Source organism: Ambystoma mexicanum, chromosome 1p, assembly GCF_040938575.1.
Source record: "Ambystoma mexicanum isolate Mex_15411 chromosome 1p, UKY_AmexF1_1, whole genome shotgun sequence".
Lineage (NCBI taxonomy): Eukaryota > Metazoa > Chordata > Amphibia > Caudata > Ambystomatidae > Ambystoma > Ambystoma mexicanum.
In genome coordinates, this window is record NC_090921.1 from 203,361,107 (window position 1) to 203,387,912 (window position 26,806).

The following is a 26,806-nucleotide window of genomic DNA, read 5'->3' on the forward strand; positions in this document are numbered from 1 at the left end:
AGGGATAATTCAGGCTCAGCTGCCCAAGCAGATGGTTAATAATCAAAAAGATGTTTTCATTTACCAGTTATTTGAAGTGCACCCTCTGTAAGTTTAGTGAATTAATTTCTAAGACAGTTGCACTAGGATTGAGTTAAGTGGTTACCCAGATACTTAAACAACCACTTGGACAGTCAAAGTTGTGAATGGAGATAACATCATAGTTTGTGTAACCCTCAATATACTATTGTCCTCAAGCCCAGGTTTCCTGGAACCAAACAGTATCAAACTTCCTAATAAAAACGAATGCAATCAGAATCAGAATATGTTTTCGTCCAGACCAGCACTATACCAGGTTACAAGCCCAAGCTCAACGATTACACCCAGTTCGTTTAAACTATAGGATGTTTCAAAAGTGCTATCTATCAAGCGGGTAGCAATGTATAAATCATCGGGCCGCATTACAAGTTTGTCAGTAAAGCATGAGGTAGATCAGCTTTTTGAGGTAAAGTAGAGGATTTGTATTTATATTTTATTTAAAAAGACGCTCTAATCAGAGTTCCGCGCATAAAAAGGAATAGTACAAAAAGGAATGGAACATGGTGTAAATACCTAAAAGAGAGATCTTAAGACATAACAGAAATCAAATGTTTTTTGGTATGTGAGAGAAAGAGAGTGAGAAAAAATTGATCTGATATGTAGCGCAAAGGTATAGAAAAGTTTGGGGGCTAGAAGACTGAATGATCAAAAACGTGGGCTTAGGAGCAGTCAAAAGAAAATGAGCATGGGAATGAAGAGAACAAGACAGGACATACAAAGAAACAAGTGAATGAAGTTTAAATGTAATGCAAATAAAGAGGAACTGTAGGTAAAATGTATTTCATTATTTGGAAATTTCTCCACTGGCTCCCGGTGGCTGCAAGGATCAAGTTCAAGACCCTTTGCATTGTCCACAAGGCTTTCTTTGGGCGGGGCCCACACTACATTCAACACTCTCTTCCAAAATACCTTCCTTCTCAAGCCCTTTGCTCAGCTACCTCCAACTCTCTAAGGTTCAGATGCTTCTCCAGGGAGAGAGTGGGGGGTAGATCTCTCTCTTCTGCATGTACCTTTGTCCGGAAAGGCCTCCCTGCCCCTCTCAAACTTGAGCCGGACCACCTGAAGTTCCGGAAGAAGCTCAAAACGTTCCTCTTCTCCTCTCCTTTCTCTCTCTCCTTTCACAGCTAACCTACCTGACCTACCTGTCTTCTGTACCGACTGGATGCTTGGCTACCCTCAGAGTCTCACTGGGTACCAGGCTCTTTCTTGATCAGTCACCCTTGCACTGCCTCCAGAATTACCATGCACTTAGGGGATGTAACTGTAGCCCTACAGTCCCTTGTTCTCCTTGCACTAACTAGAGACGCACTGCCTTGGCTGCACTTATTCCGAACCTTGCTGCCCTGTTTTCACCTCCCCTCTCCCTTGCACTTCCCGCCTCCCTTTCCCCTTGCATTTCTCATTCTCGCACTTGCACGATCTCAATAACACAAGGCCTAGTAAGATCGTTTGTCCCCCCGAAGTCTTCCCGTTCTTGTCTTGTCACGTCTAGAAACCCTTGTGTACAGGAGCGTTATTAATTATCATATCATATCATTTGTAAGGCGCCTATACAACAAATTATGTTTCAAGGTGCCACAAGACAAATATGGATAGGGGGGAACAAGGGAGAAATATAAAAAATAACTTTCCTACTAGGCCTTGTGACTTTTGGATCGTGCAAGTGCAGGAACAAAAAGTGCAAGGGAGAGGAGGGGGGGCCGGTCTGAGCAATGTGAAGTGCATGCATGGGAAGAGAAGTAAAGAGGAGAGGGTGAAAGTGAAGAAGGAGGGGGCGTTGAAGAGGGGGGGAGAGGGCAACAGGGGGAAGACAATTGCTAAGGGGGCCAGGAGGGCAAGTGCCAGATATTGCATGGGTGCAGGGGGAGAGGGTCCCCATGCTAAGTGCTTGGAGTGGGGGACTGGGCGGGGGGCCTGGTGCCCTCTAGAACTGATAGAGAACCAGGCTGCCAGTCACTGCAGCAGATGGGGGAGCTAGCAGGATAGTGGGAGAGAGAAGGAAGAAGTGAAAAGGAGGGGCTTGAGGAGCTTGTGGAACATAAGGAGGTCCAGCTCAAGCCAGATAGTAGCATTCCAGAGGGAGAATCCTGCATACGATAGAGATCTACCCCCCATTCTCTGCATAGAGAAGCATCTGATCTGCAGAGAGTTGGAGCTAGAGGACCAGAGGGCTCTAGCAGTGAGGTATTTAGGGAGAGAGGGTTGGATGTAGCAGGGTCCCATGCCAGAGAAAGCCTTGTGGATGATGCAGAGGGTCTTGAACTTGATCCTAACAGCAACCGGGAGCCAGTGGAGAGATTTTCCGGCTATAGATATGTGGTCCATGGGCATGAGACCAAGGATACGTCTTGCAGACCTGTTTTGGATTAGTTGAAGGGGGCAAAGGGAGGATAAAGGGAGATTGAGGAAGAGACTGTTGCAGTAATCCAGCCTAGAGAGGACCAGAGCTCTGGAGACATTGAGTTTCTGGGGGAAGGTGAGGAAAGGAAGAATGCCTCTGAGGAGGTTGAGCTGAAAGTGGGCCTTCTTGGCAAGGTCTGTGATGTGAGGAGAGAAGGAGAGGGAGGAGACAAAGATGACACCAAGTTTTTTGCCTCATAAGAGGGTGAGGGGTGGGCACCCAAAGAAGGTGTCCATAGGGTAGGCGGGTAGGAGGGAGCTGGGGTCCCAATGTGAGATCATTGGCAGCACACCATGCCCAATTCAAAAGATAACCAGAAATGTGAGTGGAGAGAAGGAGAAATTAAAGGGCGAGCAGGGATTCCGCAAAGTGTGCAAATTGTGAGTTAAATATGGAGCACAGAGGGGCAAGATTGGATGCGGTAAGACCAACAGGAAGACATGAACAGACCAATCCAGTGATAAGAAGTTTAGTAGCATGGCATGTGAGGAAGGTGGGAGCTTTGCAATATTAGAAATGTGTGAAGAAAAAGAGAGGGAAAAATCAAAGAGGACACAGATGTAACGGGAAAATGATGTGATAGAAAGAGAAATAGGATTCATGTTAATAGAGGTGGAATCAAAGGGGAAACAGTAGAGGCTGGAATTAATAGGATTCCTGTCTAAGAGGCATTGCAGTGAAGATAAAGTGAGTGCATCCAAGTTTGGATCGAGAGAAGACAGTCAGAAATAGTAGTAAGAAATGTATCCGAAAAAGCAGAAAAAGAGCTAAAGAGTTCTGAATCCTCAGCAGAAAAGTGTGATGTAATCCCAAACAATGAAATGATCGAAGGCAAAGCAGAATTATACAATGAGAAAAGAAGAAGATCCAGCCTTGAGGAACTCTGTGGTCAAGATGAAAAGAGAGTAACTCTAAACCACCCCAAGAAAAACAGAAGGACAGATCAGTGAGAAAATACTTGAACCAAGAAAGAGCAGCACTAGAAAATCCCAAAGAATGTGGCGTAGAAGGAAGGGTGAAGCATGTATGGGAAGCAGCTGAGAGATCTAGCAAGGTGATAATAGAAGAAGGTCTATAGTGCCTAGTAGTTAAATGAGAATTAGTGACAGAACTGAGTTTGTTTTAGTAGACAGAAATGCCTAAACCTTGATTGAGGAAGAGGGAGAAGTGAGTTGTGATGAAAGTAGGATGAAACTTGAGTGTCAACCACACATTTCAAGATTTTAGAAAGGTAAGGAAGCAAAGAGATGGGACCGTAAACTGATGGTGCAGAGAAAGATTTTTTAAGGAGTGGAAGAATAACTGCACTCTTAAATTCAGTGGGAAATGTAGTAGAGGGAAGGGAAAGATTGATGAATCAAGTATGATAATACAACAGCAGAGGGAAGAGACTAGTAATAAGAGGAGATGGGCTAGGGTCTAAAAGAAGCGGTGGGGTGAGCATGTGCAAGATAAGAAGTAGTATTAGATTCTCAAATAGAGGAGAATGACGAGAAGAATGAAGAGGAAATGGCGGAGTAATGAAAGATGTAGTGCTAGTGGACAACAAGGAAGAATGTATTAGCACAACTTTGCAAATGAAGATGTTTGCAAAGTCAGAAGGAGTACGTTATAAAGAAAGAGACTGTTCATGAGAGAGGGGAGGGGGTATATGATTTAGAAGTAGAAAAAGACACAGACGGAGCAGACAATTTGAGACAATAAGGTCTGAGGAGTAACTTTTTAGCAGCAACAAGAGTAGAGTCATGAGATGTGTGAATCGTAGAAAGAGAAATTAGGTCTGAGAGGGATTGAATTCTTTTCCATGCACGCTGTGCATGTCTCCGTGAGTTAAGAAGAGAGCAGAATTCAGTAGTTAACCAGTGTTGTGCAGGGTTGGTTGAAGGGCGGAAAGGGCACGCATGGTGGAGTAAGCACAGAGAAGTGTGAAGGGTAGTATTGAAAGTAGAAAGTGCAGAGTTAATAGAAAGAGAAGCAAAGGTCATTGAAGATGAAAGAGAAGAAGTAAGAGAAGATAAGAAGACTAAGTCATGAAAAGGCTGAAGAATGCGACACAGAAAATATTGTTTAGAAATAATAGAGACAGGGGGCTTGGGAAGTTGGAAAAAGATAAGGAAAATAACATGATCAAAGGAAGAATAAGGATAAGAGGAAACAGATGAGGTTGAAGGCACAGAAGAGAAAATCCGATCCAGATTGGACCTGTAAGAGTGGGATGGAGGAGTTGGATATTGGAAATGATTGTAGGAGTCTATTAACTCAAGAAATGGAGAAGAACAATGAATGGTCGATGGGTGTAGATTAAAGTCCCCAAGACGAAAGTAGAGGAGAGAGGATGCAAGCCTGAGAGCAATGGGTCAAGGTCGGTAAAGAAGGTTGAATGGATGGCAGGTGAGTGATAGGTAATCCAAAACAAAATGGAGTATGGTTTGGAAAAAGAAAGCACATGATACTCAAAAGAGGAGAACTGTGGTGGATGAATTGAACAGCATGAAATTGCCACACCCCCTGCCAAGTTAATGTAGGGAGTGGGGAAAGCTTAAGAGACCAGTTGTTAGTGAAGAGGAAATATTTGTATTGTTATCCAGGTCTCAGTATGACATAGAAAGCACAAATTAAGATAAAAAAAGAATCAAGAATAGAATGAGTTTTGTTAAAAATAGAGTATGCATTGAGAAGACCTATGGAGATAGGAGGAGGGCTGCAGTTAGGAGTAATAGGTATTAGATTATTAGGGTAACTGTAGCAATGAGAGCGAGGTGAGGTATGGAATGATAAGTGAACTGGCATAAATGCAGGATTAGTCAAGAGAAGAAGTAAAGTTAGAAGTAAGAACTGGTAAAAATGAGGAGCAATAAGCTGGAAATTCCTGGAATAAAAGGGCATATAGTCTTTAAGGTAGGCAGTCACAACCAGAGTGGCATTAATTGCTCTAGCTGGAGGGGAACATTATAGATGAGGGGTCAAATCTGACCCTCATGCCCCCCACACGACTCTCTACATGAAGACAGAGAAACGATAGATGTGACTCGCTCTTAGTCCCATCGCCGCAATCATCGATACGAAAAATGGTACTCTCTTTCACAACCGTTCAGACCATACCAAATTGAGGTTTTGGACGACATGGAGTTGACATCAATCGATCAGGTTGAGTGACTGGAGAACCAGAAACCAATGATGTCATCACTGACATCACAATGTAGCCACGTTTATACATGAAGTACATATCCATCCATTCATAAATCTACATGGACATGCACTAGTTTATTGCATATAGGCACAAAGCACATGCTTATGACTTACTTAGGCAGAGGATGAACACACATGCATACTTCTACATTCATATCATTTGCCAATGCTGAAACCGCAAGATGCAGAAGAATTTGTATATATAGCTTACATTTGCTTAAACTGCTACTAACATGGAGAAGCCATAAGGGACACTATAGAAGTTATAGGTCATCAGACCCTGCAAGAGAGCAGACAAATTTGAGAAACACTGACAAGCTGGCATGATCGCTGCTACTCGAGGCAAGCAGAAACAGGACACCCATCCAAGGACCAAGGGGAAGCAGGAAAATTCCAGCTACCGCGATAATGAGCCACTTGCAGAAATTCTGTCTAAAATCCTCATAATTACAGATGAAAGGGTTTTGTTTTGTGGTCTCGACACACGTGACCCGGACAGAGAAAACCGTTCCCAAAAACCAGAGGAAAGAATATACAAGTGTTGCCCACATTTCATTAAATGACTGCCCTCTCACAGGTTTGGGTGATAAGAGAATGGCAACATAAGACAACACTTCGCATATCCATGCTCTTTCTCATTACCTTGAAGTGGTTAATTCTGTGTGGACTCCCACGGTTGGGAGGACACATTTTGTCCAATCCAAATTCACCTTTAGTGTGGGGGTATAATTTGTTGCACGGGCCAATGATCTTTTGGCAACCCTACAATGGTGGAGCAGCACACAATAGAGACCTGCCCAGGCCCAGAAACCTCTTACTTCGACATTGGAGATGTTCCTGTTAGAGAGGATGCTAAGAGTTATAGGAAGGAGCTGGTAGCAGAATATTGTGAGTATGATGTGAAGAATTAACTACAATAGGATATAGAAGTGCATCTGAACGAGGAAGTCAGAAAGTGTGACAAAAAGATGGTAGGAGGTGATTGTCACAAGGTCAGTGGAAGAAGATTGAGAAGGGCAAAGGAGCTGTGGAAAGGAGAGGATGGCAGAAGGAAGCATTCCAACACTAGAAGGATAGAAAGAGTTGTTCAGTGGATGCCAGAACAATAGGTTTGGGAGAGAATAATGCGACAGATTGAGGAGGATAGGCATGACCGGTCTGCTCATAGGTTGGCATTAGAGTAGGGATGAGGTATCAGCCAGTGTGGAACCTCGAGGAGCCATTTTAAAATAGAGAGAGTACATTGAGTGTAATGAAAGAGAACATAATAAGGGGTCAGGGTTTAGCCCTCATGTCTTGCCCAATGGCCCTGGCAGTCCCTCGAAATCGCAGTCTCCAGCTCCCACTCAACACAGAGCTACAGTTTTCCCTCAAACTCCAAGATGAATCCCATACGAGTTTGGCAATGTATATCAGAGCCTGTAACCTGCAGCATGTAGCCGATCAGAAGCAGGGGTTGGAAGCCTTTAAGCTTGTAGCTGAGAGACATTCAGAGACTCTCCAGGGGAGGCGGGGGGAAGGCTGACCTTGGAGAACTAAGAACCTCTTTGTTACCTTTCTCCACCCCATTTATTATCGTCACCCATCTTGTACAGCCATCCTGTATCTTCAGTGGCTCCTGATTCACTTTCTGTGTTTTGCTGTAGGCAAATATCTTGGTTCTGCAAAGAGGGTCTATTAACTAGTTAAATATGCCATGTTTTAATATTGTGTTGATTTTTATTTTAGCTGCATTTTTATTTATGCTTTAATGGAAAAAGTGTTCCTTATCTGAAATAAAGAATATGATGTTGATGACAGAGGAGGGGGATCTGTTTGGTTAGTGGGAGAAGAGGAACCATTCAAGACAGCTTTGCTTATTTGTTGTTGCACACAAGGGCCTGAGCTCTGCTCCTTGGTCTGTTTGGAGTTTTTCTGTGGCACGAGCATCGAGGCATTTGAGTCGAGAGAATACCTATCGCAAAACCTGCAGAATTCTAATGAAAGTTATTGTAAGCATATTTTAAACTCACACACAAGTTAGCAGCCAGTGCTCAAGTCCTAAAATAAAGTGGGGGGGACCCTTACACGCGCGTAGGGAAGGGACGGCACACGAACTGAACAGACACCAGAAGGAAATATGCAAATTCCATTCAAATTATCTTCAACAACTGAGAAAGTGTAAGAATTTGCCAAGAGAACAATTTGTATTATTAAATTGCAGGATACTTAAAAAAGGTACGAAACTTTTAGGATTAAGGGCCTTATTATAAGTTGTGCGGAATGGGTTTAACAGCGCCGGTAATGGTGCGGCGCCGTTAAACCCATTCCACCCTATTACGAGGTCCCCTCGCCGGGACCCGCTCTGGACGTCTGGTTTTTCCAGACGTCCATAGCGTGTCCCGCGAGGGGACCAGGGAGCTAACAACAGGCCCGTTCGTAATGGGACCGTAGTTAGCTCCCTCCCCATTCCAATTGAGCCCTATGAGGGCTCGAATGGGAATGGGGAAGGACCAGGCCCAGGTTCCCTGAAGGAGGAAATACCGGGCCCTCCATACTCGGAATGGGCCGGTATTTCCCCATTCAGGGAACCCGGACCCGGACACGATTTTGGAGGCAGCCATGCCCTTATTAAGGGCATGGCTGCCTCCAAAGTCGTAATGAGGCCCAAAGAGTCTTTCACAAAAGACATCCTTTGTTAGGCGAATGTCAATACACAACATTTCAGCATCCATCTGCTACCCTATCTGTTTGGTCTTGTGGCTGAGTGTCTTGCTGCCCAATCGCGTGCACTGGGTTCGGTGCCCAGCCATAACACTGCAGACATCAAATGTGTATTTTTTTTTATTTTAACAGTTCCTAACACACATAAGGGGGGACAACGGCCACCCTTTTGAAAAAGTGGGCGGATGCCGTCTACCCATGTGATCCCTTGGCTTGAGCCTTGTTAACAGCCCTAAGAACCATATTTACTTTGGAGGCAAGAGGCATGCATCAGTCCCCTAATACCAGCATTTGTTGCTAATATTTAGGGACAGCAAAAGTCATGTGTTTCATGTTTTGGTAAAAGATGATAGCATTTTAAGCAAAGCAAAATGTTTGCAGAATCATTGATGGTTATGATCCATCTGCCGTATTGATTGCTCTATGGCACATTTAAATCCAATGGCTGGCAGCGGTAGACTTACAATTAGAATGCGTGCATTATTCAGACCTTAATATGTATACAGAATTCATAATGGACATGAATACTTATTTGTGTGTGCAGGTCAATTTCGTTTTTTGTAGACAAGCTGCCTGTGATTGAGTAACATTGTTGTGATTTTCCCTGTTTAAAGCTGGGCACCCATTTTGTCGTAATTTAACCTTTAAAACCAGTAATTTATATACTTTTATGTTTTGGTCAAAAGGCCTGTTTCTTGCCCAGAATTGTGGGGTGAGACTGTATGTCAGGGGGGTATTATTTTAGCAGTTTCCACTCGACGTAGTAGTCATACTTTAATCAACATTTATTAGAGGGTGTTGACTATACAATATGTGCGAATGTAATGTCTTGTGCGATTCTGAAAACTGGCATTCCCTTTCACTCTGCTTTACTGTACTGTTTGATGCCTGTGTGAGATCAGTAACTCCCTGGTTCCGGAGAATAAAGAAAGAGCAGTGTCAAAGCTGAAATCTCTTCTTTCTTCAGTTCACTGTAACAAACCATTTCATAGAATTATATACCATGCCCAGTAAGCTCTTGGTTGAAAATGGGCCCTGCAACATAAGGGAGACTTAATAAAGTCAGACTTAAATATGCTTTGGCAGCACCAGGGACAAAATCAGAGGAACTAACCACTGAGCAGGTGACAAGAGTGTGTGTCATCCATTCTGAACCCCCTACTGGCATCCAGCCCGGGGAGTCCCAGATAGGGCAGAACTCAGCAGTTGACCAGCATCTTTGCCTCTTTCACTATGAGTCTTGCTTTTCTGTGTCCTGCTACTTATCTGTAAGTACTCAGCTTCACACTCACCATGCACTTCTCATGCTATCTCTTCCTTTGCCTTCTTCTTCTCTCGTCATTCTCCTCTCCTCAGAAACATCTTAAATCTCTTCCCATCCCTATCATCTCTTCTCCTCAACACCACCACGCTTCTCGCTCCACTACTTCCCAAAAGCTACTCCAACCCTAACTTCCATTACACTTCCTCTTCTCGCATCTACCGCCAGGCCCTCTGTATTCCTCAGACTCAATGTCGACGTGCTTTCACACCTCAGCGTCTTTCTATAGCACATTCTGTCTGCAATAAAACCTTCTTTACCTCACACTTCCTCCTGTCTTATTCTCCTTCTCTTGCCCTCGTTACCCTTACTGAATCATGGATCTCTCATTCTGACTCTTCAACCATATCTCCCAACTAATTGACTATCTCCCTCCTGATCACCACCTTACTGTCATTGGTGATGTTACCTCCCCTCTCTCTCTGCTGCGTTAGCCACTGACTTTAACTCTCATCTACATAACCACTTACTCTCTTCTGTCCACTCTCTGCCCAGCCATTCAAATGATAACTCTGTTGACCACATTCTCATCTCCTTTTAAATCTATGGGCCTCATTACAAATCGCCCGTTATGGAAACAACGGTGGCGGTAAACCCGCTGCCACCGTTGTTTCCATGCCAGGCGATCACAACTCCTGCAGGCGGGAGGTGATGTTCCCGCCAGGTCTGACCTGGAAACACCGGCAGCATTACGAGATGTTTCCATGATCCACATTCCCATCGAGTCCCATAGGACTCGATGGGAATGGGGATTAACACCATTCCGCCTCCATGATTCCCGGAAAACCGGGATTGTAATGCCCCGGTAATTCCTGGAATCACGGAGGCGGAATGGTAATACGAGTCCGGCGGTAACCAGGAGGTTTTACCGCCTCAGTTACCACCAGACTCGTAATGAGGCCCTCTGACTCTAATATCGCCATCTCTCCTTATCCCTCCAATCAATCTATCGTCTTTGCCTCAATCTTCACTCCAGCATCTTCCTCACTCCCTTGAGCTACTATGACTAGTGCACATTTAACTCCTCCAGACTCCCTGACTCTGAAATCTGATCTACACCACTCGTTCTACTCCTAAGCTGAACTCATCTTTCCATCCACTGAAGAAGGCTACACTAACTTTAACACTGCTCTATATAGTCCATTTTCCTCTCACTACCCTCTTACTACACTCACACTTAAATCATCCCCTCCACAGCCCTGGATTACACCTCTCATTTGCACCCTGAAAACAACAATGTGGAAAACCTTTTGCACTTGGAAAAGGTCAAGACAATCCCCGTATCTCCAACTCTATCTCACTGCTTTTCAAAACTATCCCTCTACTTTCGACTCTGCCAAACATGACTTCTACCTCTTTCATTTCCTCGCAATCCTCCCAACATAGGTGCCTCCAAAAATCTATCAACTCTATTCTCTCACCACCTAAACCCACTTCCATCTCCTCTATTTTGCAAATGATCTTGATGTATACTTTGCTTCTAAAATGTCTACAATTCACAATACCCTTGTTACTTACCTTCCACACCCTCCCTCTGTTCACTGTTCTCACACCACTCCTACCCTCCTCTCTTCCTACTATGTCTTCCTTTGCCCAGCCAACCCTGATGAGATTCTTGAACTACTCCTCAATGCTAACCCTTCCAGGGCCCCCACTGACCCACTGGTCCTGCACATAGGTCCTTGTGTTGCTCCACATCTTGCTTCCTCTTCAACTCCTCTCTTGACAATGCCATTTTTCTCTCATCCTATGAGACAGATACTGTCATCCCTCTCCTTAAGAACCATGCTCTAGATCCTCACTGTCCTGCCTACTTTCCTTGTGTCTCTCTTCTACCACACTATTTCAAAATCCTAGAGTGAGTAGTATTTTATTGACTCACTGAGTTCCTTTATACTCACATCCTCTGGGACCCTCTCCAATATGGCTTCTGACCTCTGAATTCCACAGAGACAGCTCTTCTCAATGTCAGCAACTTCAACTCTTCCACTCATCATGCAAACCTTTCATCTATTATTATTCTTCTCAACCCCTCAGTTATCTTTGATACTGTCGACCATTCTTACCTTCTCTCTACATTATCTCTCCTTGGCATCAGAGATAATGACCTCGCTTGGTTTGCATCATAACTTGCCCTGAGAGATTTTCAGGTGTCCTGGAACAGCTGGAGCAACTTCACTCTCTATTTTTTTTTATTTTTGATTATTCGTTATTTTTGGTGCAAGCACCTTTACAACAAACTTAAAAAGTCATAAAAACAACATAAAACAAACGTATGCATTCGTAAAACATGTATTCACTTACATTTGAGCCCTTTACAACAATTATTAAAACAAACAGATTAAAAGAAAAAGCTTAATTTGACATCAATTATTTTGTTCAGCTAAGCCAATAACACACATGAACACTCAATTCCACATACACATTTTACTATACAATAAAAATTAATTCAGGCACAGAACGCCATGCAATAATAACAGAATTAGCAAAAGCACATTCAGAGCCTTGCATCAGTAACCCTATGACCTAGGATCATAGATCTGTTACAAGTAGTAGGTAAACAGGAAACAAGGTGATTCCAGTTAAGTGATGAAATTCCTGTTTAATTATCCAAGACTAGTTTCAATAATTTTTTAGCAGAGGACCTAATGCAATGAGTAAAGATTTTTATAACCCCACATACATTTCAGCCATAGGGTTTCCAACACAAAAGGTAAGTCATTTTTTAAATAATGTGCTAAATGCTGTTCCCTTGCAGAATCAAAAAATGTATAATATAAGGTCAAATACTTCAATGTTTCATACTCTTTATGACAAAATGGACAAATACCATCATTAACAACACCAGTGTCATCCTTCTAGTACCTCATACATTGTTTCGTTGGAAAAAGGTTCAATCTGAAGTGCACTTCACTCTCTATACTTCAGCTCTTGGTGCCCAGATCTTTTGTTACAGTTTCTCCTATCAGCTCTTTGATGACTATACACAGATCTTTTCCTTTCACTCCTGATCTGGTGAGCTGTTGACAAAAATATCAAACTCTCCCCCTGCCATCAAATATTGGATGGTACCTCACTCGCTCAGGCTCAACGCACTGAGACTGATTAGCTGGCTATCTATGAAACAAAAGGGCTAAGTATAAACATCCTCTCATCATCTTTAAAACTATCCATTGGCTCATCTCTCACTACCTATCTGCTCATCTCACTGCGGTTTCTCCTCCTCGCTCGTTACGATCATCCTCTGCTCACCTCCTTGCCACTACTCGAGTGCCCTGTACTTCTCATTCTCTATCTCTCTCTCTTTCTCCTCGTTCCTCTACTCTGGAATGCTCTTCCTCTCACTCTCTGTGCTACTCCAACTCTACCACTATTTAACTCCAACCTCAAAGCTCTCCTTCTTTCTGAAGAACCTGTTTTTAGCACTCTACGCTATAGCATCACCCTGCTCCTCTCTCTCCCTACCCATAAGGACAACAGTATAGAACTTTTCCATGACCCTTCCTCCGCCATCCCATACCTATGTTGTTCTCTCCTGTCCTTGTCCAGGGCTTATGTTTCCACCTTCCCCTGCAACATGGTCTTCAAGTCGCATTCTCTCACCCCTTTGTAAATGAAAATGTTCCCTGCTCTGTTATTAATGGTACATTTTGTAAGCAATTTTGTCCCAAAAATGTGTTGCTTTCCCTGTGATGTTTATAAATAAATAACAATACAGAAATATATGTGGGGAATATGAATTAAGTAATATACACCCGTTCTTGGGGCTGAACTGCCTGGTAATGGCCCAGACATAACATGGATTTAACATGGGGCCCGGGCATCCTTACCACATGGTTCAGCCCCATAATTACTGCCTATTTCTATTAGCAACCCTAGGCCAACCCACACTGTACTAAGAGAAATGTCTTTTGAGAAACATGCCCACCCATGCAGAGCCCCTTTTTTCATTTCTATGACAGCCATTTCAGGCGGGAGTTGAATAGAGTCACAGAGACCCCAGGACATCAGGTAAGTGGGAACTGGTAGGGGTAGTTATAGGTGCAGAGAGACGATAGAAGCGGTAGAGCTTATAGAAGATGGCCAGTGGGTGGGTCAAGAACTCTGGTTATTCCGAACCAAGGCCTGCATTGTGTGATTGAGCCCTGGTTTGGAGAAATTTGATTCGCTGGCACACCCACAGAGGGTGCTAATGAATGGATTGACCATAGAACCCAAATGAGAAATATCCAGGAGATGTGGTTTTTCATTTGCGTTCATTTCAGAAATTCACATCCCACCTCCTTCTCGAATGTGCCCTGTGCTTGCCTATATCAGGGTGGCCGGACAGCAGGGCAATGGAGGCAGAGGCCCGCCCCGCTGCTTGCCTTTGTGTTGTGAGTGTGCACCCAACACCAATGTCTTACAGGCTCCAAGCATCTCTGTGGTTGCAGAGAGCACATTTCACAATGAGAGGACCTTTAAACATGAAACATGCATATCTATCCTTGTTTGAAGGATGTAAGAGCAATTGGGAAAGCAGCAGCTCAGCCTGCAGCTCTCCCAGGTCAATGAAAATGCATGAACAGTTCAGAAATTAACCTATCATGTATTGTGCCTTCCTCTCCGCCTACTCAAAACGGGTGCAGGTGAAGGTCTTTGATTTTTCCACATTTCAAAACGCATTTGGTTTGGGATTTTCGATGCACATTGTCATGCACAGAAATGTACCTTTATTTGCACAAATGCTCAAATGCAGTGAAAATAGGCCTTTGAGAGTGCACATCTAATATACATACATTTAGATTGCATTTGTGGATTGGGCTGCACCTTATTACTCTAAGTAGTGCATTTCTTCACTTATGCCTGTTTGAGTGTCTGCTCCTAAGTGTGCATTGCTGAACACGAGTGGGTGTCTACGGGTTGCAATGTAGTATTCTGGTGCAGTTTTATTATGCATATGGTTTGCATGAGGTCTGCAGGATTACAATTGCAAATGGTAATCAGATGGGGTTGGCAATGCCGAGGATGCAGAGATAGACATGGAGGCATGTCTGAGTAGTGAGCATCAGGGGTTTAGGGACTGGAGCCTTCTTTTTCCTAACATGTCCAAAAATGAATTAGCAGTGCAAGTCATCTTTGGTTGTTTGACCACTTTTTGCATTTCATTAGGGAGTTCCTGCTCGGCAAGGTATGTAAAAAGGTCTGATGTTGCTTTGGAAGTATAATGGTCTTCACAGATGCATTGTTTCATTCTGTGGCCAGAAAGAGGCACAGAAAGTTTAGTTGCCAACACGGACCAAGGAGTCTAACATGTGCGCGAGTCATAGGGCCGAACGAAACCCTGTGGCGCAGAAGATATTCGATAATACGCAACTAAGACAAAGAAAAACGCAATTACGCAACTAAGAAAAAACAAACAATTCCTGTAACAGCGCCTCGATGCCTGCGGGCTTTGTGAGCGCTTTATAAATTATAAATAAAATAATAAATAATGACTCTGAGGGCCTGATTCAGAGGTCCGTGTAAAAATAGAAATCTGTTTTCCCAAGCCGGAACAACACATTTCTAAAATGCACCATATTCTGACAGGGAAAGAATGTGATGCAGGGACATGAAAAAAGCTCGGGTTTTGCATGAGCCTGATTTACGGCTTAACAACTGCCCTACAACCATCAGGAATGCAGGGCAGTCACAGGGAGGAGATTCGCCTCCCAACAGCACTGTCTTAGCATGACAGAAAAAGGAGTTAAAATACGACACTTCTGAGGTGTCGTTAAGCACCACTACACCCTTTTCCCCTCAATAAAAATAGCATTTCTTAGACTGCAGCACCACTTTTCTAGTTTAATGAAAGTTTAAGAAAACTTTCTTAAATTAGAACAGTGGCAGTCTGAAATGCTTGCAATGGCACTGAAGCACTTGGTCCCCCAACAATGAAAGATTTTAGAAGCTTTTGGTCCTGGAAAGTATGTCATCTCCCCTACAATACTTCCACCCTCTTCAGAATGGTGGCGCTGGAAACTGGAGGGGAGAATTTCGTAGACCCACACTCTTTTTTTGTCATGAGGTCACAATCGGCCCTTGATAACCCGATTCTTATGTTGGCGCTGTGAGCGTGCTAAAGAGCATGAATCACTACACCAAATCTGGACGCCCAGGCTCCACCACTATTCTCAAGTGGGCCTGGGCCAGGGACATCATTTGGGGGTCGCCAGAGGTCGCAACTGGGCTGGGCTGTGGCTCTTTACATCTGGGGTGGCTGGCTTTCTTGTTCAGGCCCCTTAAAAAAAGAAGAAAATTAAGAACAGGAGTGCCACAAGTCTAACACTTTCAGCACTGACCCTAAATAAGAAAGAATAGGAATACCAAATACTGTGTCTTTCTGGAATTCTATACAATAATTGCTAGGCTCATTAAATGTTTATTTCAGGCACACTTCAGCGGGTGAGTCACTGATTTAGTCTGTTCTTAAACGCCTCACTCAGCCTTTCATCCTTCTGAGGTCGATAAATGAGTACCAACACAGGTTGGGTGATATTGGGTGTATATTTTTTCTATGTAAAGCACTTAAGCGTAAGTGCTATATAATAACACATCATTACCATTTGGTCATGGACGTCTGCTTGCATACACAGTCAATTGGTAATATGGGCCTATACACACTGATCTTAATGATACATATGGCGATCCATTATTGTATGAAATGTACATCACATAGTGACATCATAACAATATTTTTCATAGTGTACAATGCTATGTGATGTGACTTCCTGTTTTGTCAACGCGTGAAATGTTGTGTTCCATCACCCCCCGTTATATCACTTTGGGGCGGGCTCAAATGACATCACTTCCTGTGATGTCATCAGGGGGGTCAAGGGTCTCATGATGTCACTTCCGCTACCCCTGGCATTTTGGTGAAATGACATCCCTGTCCTGGGCGTCTTTGTCGTACACCACAGTGCACTGCCTTCATTCTGCCTGTTTTTGACGACGGCCGCTATAAAAATTCTCGGCTGCACTTTCGTTAAATATGACATATTCATTATTAAACGAAAGTGCTGCCGAGAACACAGCGGCACCCGTAGAGGAAGCACATGGAAAACCACATGCATGCTTCTGTGGACTAGATACAAATGTGGCACGAAGCACAGGACAGAACGGAGAATGTGTCAAGGGAAGGTTATAATAGTGGAAGGGATGAAAGGAATTTCCTGGGCAGCAATTCATTTTGACTGGCTTAGCTGGAGAACTTAGGCATTGAATGACCAAACAACAAAAACTAGCATGCCATGCCAAAGGCATATCTACTAGTGCAATATGTGACAAAGTGTGAGGAGAGAGAGGAGGGGGGAGAGGGAAGGAACGTATGTTCCAATATACTGCGGTACAAGTCATGGCTAGGACAGGAAACAGAGGGAGGACCGAACAGACAGATATTCGAGACAGGTAGTGCAAGGGAGTGGGAGGAAGACAAGTGCACCTAGTCTCGCCGCAGGGGACAGGGTTAAGTATTGAATGTTTGCTCCACCAGGAAACCAGTCAGCGAGCTCAGTAGTTTGGGGAAGAGAAAGAAGGAGGACAAGAGAGTTGGATTATGCCAAGCAGAGTGCTCTAGAAGGAGCGTATTTATGTTCCTGTACCATGCACTTCTATGATTACTTTCCATGCTGCTATGGGCCTGTTGTAATGTGGTTTTATAGTACTGTCTTTATGTGTGCAGGTACTTCATTTGTCAGCATCTGTTGAAGCCGCAGCAGAGTGTATGAAAATCCTACCCAAGGAGAAGATAATCTGCCATCGTCAGAGGACCATCAAGTGGATACTGAAATTACACTGTATCAGTACTTTGATGATGAGAGTAATGCAGGCAACATGGGCAATGTAGTGGAGGATGTAGCCATGGAGCAGTCATTTGTGGAAGACAGCCTGCTCACCCAGCACTTTCCTTAAATAATGAGTTATTAAACGAAAGTGCTGCCGAGGACACAGCGGATCCCGTAGAGGAAGCACATGGAAAACCACATGCTTCTGTAGACTAGATACAAATGCGGCACAAAGCACAGGACAGGACGGAGAAGGTGTCAAGGGAAGGTTATAATAGTGGAAGGGATGAAAGGAATTTCCTGGGCAGCAATTCGATTTGACTGGTTTAGCTGGAGAACAGACGTTCTCAGCAGTGTGTGCAGGAAAAGAAATGTGTGAAGGAGGGGAGAGAGCAACTTTCACTTTTGCATGGGTATTATAAGATGATCTAAAGGAAGGTGCCATTACAGTGTGAAGTGGTCAAAGAGGGTAGTATTCTGATGGCTGGGCAAGATGTGAAAGTGCAAAGTGGAGGCCGAAAACAGAAGGCAAAGTTCACTGAAGTGACCGTGGGTGTACTGGTGGATGAAGTTATAACAAATGAAAGAATGTTATTTGGGGCAATGGCAAACCGGACACCTCTTTCTGTGAAAAATAGCCTTATTGGCACCAAAGTGAATGCTGTTTCCAGTACTTTGCACATGGTTGAAGCAATGAAAAAAAGTGGTATGATGTGTGGCGCAGGGTTCCCGAGAAGTATCTTGAGAGCAAAGAGCACAGCAAGGGCACTGGTGGAGGATCGCCCTTTGACCCAAATTATTTGCCCACAGAATTAAAGGTGCTTGCGTTTCATAGGGTCTGTGAGGAGAGAGAGAAGGGGGGAGAGGGAAGGAACGTACGTTCCAATATACTGCGGTACAAGTCATGGCTAGAACAGGAAACAGAGGGAGGAGTGGACAGACAGATATTCAAGACAGGAAGTGCAAGGGAGTGGGAGGAGGACAAGTGCGCCTAGTCCCGCTGCAGGGGACAGGGTTAAGTGCTGAATGTTTGCTTCTTCTGCACCAGGAAACCAGTCAGCGAGCTCAGTAGTTTGGGGAAGAGAAAGAAGGAGGGCAAGAGAGGTGGATTAGGCCAAGCAGATTTCACTAGAAGGAGTGTATTCATGTTCCTGTACCATGCACTTCTATGATTACTTTCCATGCTGCTATGGGCCTGTTGTAATGTGGTTTTATCGTACTGTCTTTATTTGTGCAGGTACTTCATTGTCAGCATCTGTTGAAGCCGCAGCAGAGTCTATGAAAATCCTACCCAAGGAGAAGATAATCTGCCATCGTCAGAGGACCATCAAGTGGATACTGAAATTACACTGTATCAGTACTTTGATGATGAGAGTAATGCAGGCAACATGGCCGATGTAGTGGAGGATGTAGCCATGGAGCACTCATTTGTAGAAGACAGCCTGCTCACCCAGCGACCACTGACGCTTGAGCAGACCAGTGGAAGAACAACAGGTCTGCCCACGGACGACTATTGCCGTCTCCTTGCCACCACAGAAAAATAAACTCTGGCACTCCCTCAAATGCGTTGTTACTTGAAGATTCAGGTGTGCACCTTTAAGAAGGGAAATTCAGTCACACATACGGATATGGCATGTGTAACTGATGCCTTCAATGAAATACAACGAAACATAGGCACACTGTGCTCATCAATTGATAGTGTGGCAGTTGTGGTGAGCAAAAGTGTCAAAATGTACATCCAAACGCAAAAGCAAAACTCAGAAATCATGAATGCTTTGAGGCAGGCAGTGCAAATGTGCAGTGCCACAGTTAAGGGGAACGCATTGTGCCTGCAAACACTGACCGATCTATTGAAAGTGCAGGAAAAGGAGTACTTCCTATTGACGGCCGGCATTGTTGTGCCAATTTTGTCAGAGGACAATCCAGCAGTGGAATCGTTCAGTTCCCCTAGCACCTCTACCAGCAACGATGCCCATGAGGTTGCACTGCCTAGTCGGCCACAGAGAGAGTGCAGGTGTAAGCATGCTAAAATAGAGCAGTAACAGAAAACATATTGGCAAATGTTTTTGCAACGTTTGGTTACTTAATTTCATTGAACAGTTTTGTAATGTTCATTTGGGTCATGTTTACCATAGTTTAAGGGGTGGAGACAAGGTTATTGATGAGGAAAAGTACTTATGACCAGGCTTGCACATTGAAGATGTTGACACATCACCATTCAACATCAATGAAAATTGGGCTGGTTGTCTGCACAAGGACCATTTCCTGATGGCTCATCCGAGATAATGTAGACTTCCCATAAAGCAGTCCAGGACACCAATGTGCTTGGTCATACTTTTATTGAGCAAAGTTTCATTTGTTAACAGTTGTCAATACACTTTCAAACTCAATGGGCCTCATTATGAGGTTGGCGGTCCCGCAATAATGGAGCCGATAAGGCAATACCGGCCTCCAATACCGGTCTGTAGTATTACGACCCTAGACGCCGGTCCCACTGGCATCGACAAGAACCCGCTGTGGCCGTGCACCACCGTACCAGCATGTGGGCATGCACGCGGGTGGCACGCCCGTAATACCGGCATTCTTGCAACGAAGAGGACACCACGAGTCGCACGGACATGTACATACCGGCATCGAGATGCCAGTAAGAAGGGCCACCATGATGCCACCAATACCGGCATCGCGGACCACCCGTTAACCGCAAACTGATGTGTAACCAAGTGCCACAGGTGCACACAATCAGCACAGGTGGAGATAATGGAGTCAGGGCCAGCACAAAAGGAGCACACCCACACACCAAACCCCTTTCCAAAGCAAAATGCTACCACTTGCACTTGCCATACTGGGGCTGGAGGACATGCCTGCGCTGCTACTCCTTGAGCAGGCAGTACAATAGGCAACACAGAGGAGACGCAGGAGGAGAAGGAGGATGAGACTTGCCCAGCAAATCCCACCAGTGCAGGTAGTTGTTCCCCGCAGACAGCCATCAATTCCACAGATAAGGGCCAATCCATTTGACTTAACCCCAGCACAGATCCACGCCCTGTACTGGCTGGACAGCGACACCATCACCAACATAGTGGAATTAATACAGGAAGACTTGGTCAGCCTGATCAACATCCGCACAGCCATCCCCCCTCTGCTGAAGATGGCATCTGTGCTCCACTTCCTGGCCACAGGCACTTCCTTACCAACACACATTGGGCCAAATGCATGGCATGTTGCAATCATGCTTCTCTGTTGTGTTAAACCAAGTGCTGGATGCACTACTGAAGCATGCAAGTGCCTACATATCCCTACCACGGACACAACAGGAGGCGAATGCCAAGAAAAAAATCATTCCATGCACTGGCAGGCGTGCCCAATGTAATTGGTGCCCTCAACTGCACCCACGTAGAGTTTATAGTCCCACATGCCGTGGAGGTGGTGTACCGTAATCGGAAGCTATACCACTCCATCAATGTGCAGATGGTGTGTGATGCCAGCCAGATAATAACACATTGCTGTGCCAGATACCCAGGATCCACGCATGATGCCATGGTGCTGTGGAACTCCTCACTACCCCGGTACATGGAAGAAGACATTGTACGAAGTGGCTGGCTGTTGGGTGAGTCTGCCCCCTGGGCCATGGGGGGAGAGGGATGGGGGGCTACATGCATATACAAGGGGAATGCCCCCTGGGCCATGGAAGGAGAGGGATGGGGGGGCTACATGCATATGCAAGGGGAATTCCCCCTGGCGCAATGGGAGGAGAGGGATGGGGGCTACATGCATATGCAAGGGGAATGCCCCCTGTGCCATGGGAGGAGAGGGATGAATGTATCTTGAGTTATCCGCCGCCACACAGCCCTCACATGTGCGTACATAATGGCCCTAGTTAAAATGCATTGGGGGGCCTGGTGGTTTAAATGCTTAGGACCCTAGGTCATGTATGTCACCCAAGTCTCGCACCATGGATTGGCATGCACTGTACAGGGCTGATGCACATGTGGAACGTACCATTGCCACCTGACACGGAGCTGCCACCACCTGGTGAAGTAGAAGGAGAGCAAGGAGTAGATGTTGGACATAGGCCAGGACGTGATACACGTGAGGGTCGTGCAGTGCGGCTATTGGTTAAAGACCAATCATTCTGATGTACTTGGATGCAGAGGGTGTCATGTATTGGAAACTGTGGGCACTGGGTGTGTGGGTATATGGGCACAGTTCACTATGAAGCAATACATTGACAAACAACAAATAAGCAATGTCCACTCGTGATGTCTTGTACACAACAGGTGTATTAGTGAGATTATTTGTACAACATGATTCAACAATCCACGCCCCAACACCCCTCACCCTCCCCCCACACACCCCCACTCTACCCCCACACCCCCCAACATCCCCAGTACTACACCCACCACCACCCTCCACCCTCCCCCTAACACCCAAAGTCAACAATGGCACAACATGTGTCTGCATGTATTCGTAAAGAGAATCTGCAGGGTGGCCCTGCTACTGTGGCGCCCCCTTCAGAGGTGGGGGTTGGATATCTGAGTGCCATGCACTTCGCAGCGACCTGCACACGGGGCTGGTCTGCCTGGAACTCCCTGGCGTGGTCAATGAGCCAGATGGTTGTGACCCTAAATCCGGAGTTTGCCGCTGCTCCATGCTGTCAGGAATCCTGGTGAGGATCTGTCCCAAGGCATTGAAGCCATTGTGCACTTTCTGTGTACTTGAGCTGATGGTCAGGATTACGGCCGCAGTGCTGTCATGGATGACACGGTGTGCTGTCTCCCCTTCAGCAAGGTACTGCTTGACATAGCCTTGCATCTCCTCCTGCCGGCCCTCCATCCTGGACAGACATCCCTCAAGGTCCCGTATGGCAGTTTGGGTGGTGGTTGGTGGGTTATGTGGTGGTACCGCATTCAATATGGGGCTGTGCAATGTCAGAGACCACTCACCATGGCTGCCCTGTTCGGATGAATCCCGGCAAGGGGTGTCCTGTGGGGTGACCTGCGAGCTAGATGTTCGGCATACAGGCTCTGAGTGGACGAGTCCTGCATTGCCGTCATTGTCAGGGTCAGCTTCCTCATCGACAATATGCTGTGCCGATGCAGCCATCTCCCCAATTGTGCTTGCAGCAGCAGACTGTGTGCCATCGTCCATGCCAGATGTGTCCTCGGCCTGTGTCGATTGTGTGTCCGGGGTTGCAGGGGCAGGTGTCTGCTCCTCCTGTGTGGGTTGCAGTGTGGCTGGTAGGGCACTGGTTGTTGTCCCGCTTGCCCCTTGGTCCACTTGATGTAGATGGTCTGGTTCCATCACCTTGCCACCTTGCCCTTTTGGCGGTGTTGTGCATTGTGCCTTTCACTGTGCTTCTTCGCTTTCTGCATCTGCACCTGTGGGGGACAGAGAGTGGCAGGGCATCAGTGATGGTGGTGCATGCATCACGCATGCGTTTGTCTTTGTGCAGGTGGTGCCATGTGATCAGTTGCATGCCTGGCTTCGCAGCGGACTGGGTACATGCAAGGTTGGGGGGTGTTGTTTGGAATCGTGCAGGTGCTCACATGTACACCATGGTGGCTGCTGTTGGGCCTTGATGTGTGTTGGGAGTGACGTGCTGTGTGACACGTGCAGGTCATCTGTGTATCGGGTGTGTATTTGTGTATGGGCGCAGCATGCAGCATGCATTGGGATGTGATAGTGGTGGGCCCAGCATGTGTATATGGACATGTGTTGGTGTGCATGATGGGCCATTTATTGGCTGCCGTTGCTGTCACATTTGGAGGTCAATGGTGATGATTAGTTGTCATGTGTTTGAAGGGACACTCACCTTCACCTGCCAATGTTGGCACGCCAAACTCAGCTCCACCAACTCCTTCAATAGACTCCACATCTATGGCTGAGCTGCAAGTCTCCTCCCATCTGGCCAATTTCACTGGTGAGTGAGGTCCTCCACCAGTTGCCAGCCCCTGGCTCCGATTGGCCGACAGGATATTCCGAACTCTCAGCCTGAGGTCATCCATCTTTTTTTGCAATTGCGCTCTGTGCGTGCAGTGGTGCCGACTGCACTTACTTTCCGGCCAACTTCTTCCCAGATGGCCTTCTTCTTCAACTGGGCTGGACGCCTGAGGTCGCTGCAGGACACCACATCAGCATTCGCCACTAGGGTGTCAGCTAACATGTTCAGCTCTTCATCCTTGATCCGTGGTTTACGCAGCCGGGCAGTGCCTTTCTGGGTAGACTTCGACATTTTGTCCGTGGTGTGCTAGGAGTTCTGGTGGTGAAGGTCCTGTATGTGGAGGATGGCAATGGATTGTGTTTTTGAACATGGCCGCCTAAGCATTTCCCGTTCCGGCACGATGATGTTACTTCCGGGTCCGGTAATAACAGGCCCGTTCTTAGCACTATGTTAATACCGGTACCGCTATTTGGGGGTTGCCGAGGCCGGAGCCGTTCTGTGCGCATTCATTGATGCCGTTATCTGGGGGCTCGGGCACTCTTAATCACCCGCTGTTTGCGGGTTCGAGCCAAGACGGACATGTTATTAACGGCATGCCGTGAATGGCTGCTTTTTAGCACCAAGCTCGTAATGAGGCCCAATGGCACTAACGTGTGTTGTCCTATTTTCGCACATGTTGCACAATCATACATTTCATCCATGTTCTCATAATTATGTTCAAACTTTGCAATGACCACCGTCCAGTGGTGTCACATGAAAAAATTACATCACTACGAACATTGCGCCCATTGTCTTCATACTCGTCATTGCGTATGGGGTCCTCCTCCTTGTCCACCTCCTCTGATATTCCATCCACTGGCTCAGGCAGTCAGCGTTGAATGACTAAATTATGCAGCATGCAGCACAGCACTCCAATTTTGCAAACTGTGTCTGGAGCATACATGATATCCCCTCCAGACACATGCAAACACCTAAAACAACTTTTTAAGAGGCCAAGCATCTGTTCGATTGTGTTCCTTGTCCTCATACGTGCTGTATTATATTTCTGTTCAGATGCTGTGTTTTCATTCAAGATTGGTGTCATTAGCCACGGTTTCAAGGGGTATGCTCCATCCCTAAGCAGTCAGCTTATGTCTGACGACAAGCCACTCATTACCACGGGCAAGTTGCTGCTACACATAATGAATGCATCATGTGCAGACCCAGGGAAGTTGGCTTAGCAATCAGTCATTTGTAAATCTGCATGGCATGTCATCTGAATGTTCATTGAGTACTGCATTTTCTGATTTCTAAACGTTTTCTCCCTTTCATGGGGTGGTACTATGCGCACATGAGTGCAATCTATTGCCCCTACACTGTTGGAGAACACAACTATTGCAAAAAAACACCTTCACAGCAGCAACCTCAACTTCCATAAGTGGGAAAGTAATGAACTTGGATATGTGCTGTAACAGTGCAGCCAAAACCACTTGCACATTTTTGCAGAAACTTGGCTGCAACATCCATGCTGCCATTGCAACATTGCCCTGTACGATACAGTTACACAAATGTGAAGCAGTGCCATTACTTTGACAAAAGATGGAATAGCTGTAGTCTTATTGGTGCTTCCTTCCAGCTCCTTCTTTTATAGCTCTACCAAATACATAATTGCATCAGTATACAGCCAGTAAAGCTGAATGATGTGTTCGGATGACATGTTGAACAAATTCACCCTGGTGCAATATATACATTCTTTATTTGGACGCCTTCTTCTTTGTCTGGGAGGTGGGAGCTCAGCCAGCACATTCACCACTGTTGGTTGCACAGGTTGCTCATTTTTTGGCATGCTTACGACAAGCTAAAAAGTGCACTGCAAAAGCATTCGACATGGGTGCTGGATATGCATGGCCACTGTTCTTTGTAGAAACTGCACACACTACTGGGTATGTGTACGCTAGCAGTTGATGTTCATATAGCACCTGAACAGAAAAGATTAAAAAATGAAGTACGAAAATGATAACCACACATTCCACACCTATTCATGTATTTGCGACAACAGGTTACCTAAGTCAGCACCTTTCGAAGTGTCACCACATTGTGAGCTACACGCTGCAAACACATACAACAATCAGAAATGTGTAGCTCAAAGAGGAAATAACAACACAAGGCCAAACATAACGGTGCAAATGTGATGCCTCCCAGCAATCCTGGTTTGCATATGGTGTCTCCCTTTTCCCCATGCTGCAGCACCTGGCAAAAGGCATGCACATCCATCGTGCCCCCAGGTAGCACACTTCATTCCCTCTTTCTTATGGATAATAGTGCACTTGTGTGGTGCACACCATTTGATCACAGCGCATATGGTGCTCTTAAGTATTATCTAGTGGACTACCCATTCCACCATACTAACATCCGCCACCAAACAGAAGGTACGTTAAGTGAAATCCAACTTCACAAATGTACATACATGGCAATGTGAGAAGCACATTCATCAAGTATATAAGTCCTTCATTCATTTGCACGTTCCCCAATAGCACACTCTTCCATTCACACTCTTGTGGTTCAGACAACAGTCTAAACTAGGTACACACTTGTGTAGACTTAAAATTGCCCTTTGCGGAAATGTAGAAGTCTACACAGCACCCTTTCTGCCACTGGCGCCAGAACTACAGCATTTCTGCACATGCTTTAATACAATAATGTGCCAGCTGTATGCCAATATTCACAATTACCCACATATTACATTAATAATTACCTACCCACCCATCCCAACCTGGCTATTATTAATCTTAACCCACCCACCTTCACTCAGGGACAAACTTCCTGTAGCACTCCTCCACAATACCGGCACTGAAACGGTGCCGTATATGTGCGCTAATTTAACGCACATTAAAAAGTGGAGGAGTACCACAAGAATACCCGTCTTAAATGGCAGGTAATGAATGTGCAGTTGCTGGGTTGGTTTCACACCTATCCTAGCAACCCGCCACATATATTCCGAAAGTGGTGCATTCATTTTGACTTCAGAAGAATGCTCCACCTTCAGAATATGTCTTAAGTACCGCAAAGGTTGTTAACGCTTTGTCCAACCTTTTCGGTACTTAACACCCACCTTAGACTCGGCTCTGAGTCACTGTGCAATTGTGTTTGCTCTTTCAGTGAATATGAATGTTTAATGAACGCTTGCAGATTCTAAGATGGTCACAATAGGACGGATTCTCAAAAAAAGAGGCTTCTTAAAATATCACAGAAGAGGTTCTATTATTAGGTGCCCCAATACTGGAAACGTTTTAGTGTTAAAAGTGTCCTGTTAATTTCTAGAGGGCTTCGCTTCTTCGAACAGGTTTTTCTATACAGCCGCCTTGCATAAAATAATATCGCTAGCATGC

The 26,806-nt window shown here is 45.4% G+C and overlaps 1 protein-coding gene across 1 annotated transcript in view; it reads right to left on the reverse strand.

Annotated features, from left to right (window-relative positions):
* LOC138468894 (vomeronasal type-2 receptor 26-like) overlaps positions 1-26,806 on the reverse strand; it is a 146,446-nt gene that overhangs the window by 43,615 nt on the left and 76,025 nt on the right. Inside the window, exons 4-5 of the mRNA XM_069609025.1 lie at positions 23,553-23,744; positions 22,064-22,711 (exon numbers count right to left, since the gene is read on the reverse strand). Coding sequence (XP_069465126.1) covers positions 22,064-22,711; positions 23,553-23,744 — 840 coding nt within the window. The remainder of the gene's footprint in view (positions 1-22,063; positions 22,712-23,552; positions 23,745-26,806) is intronic.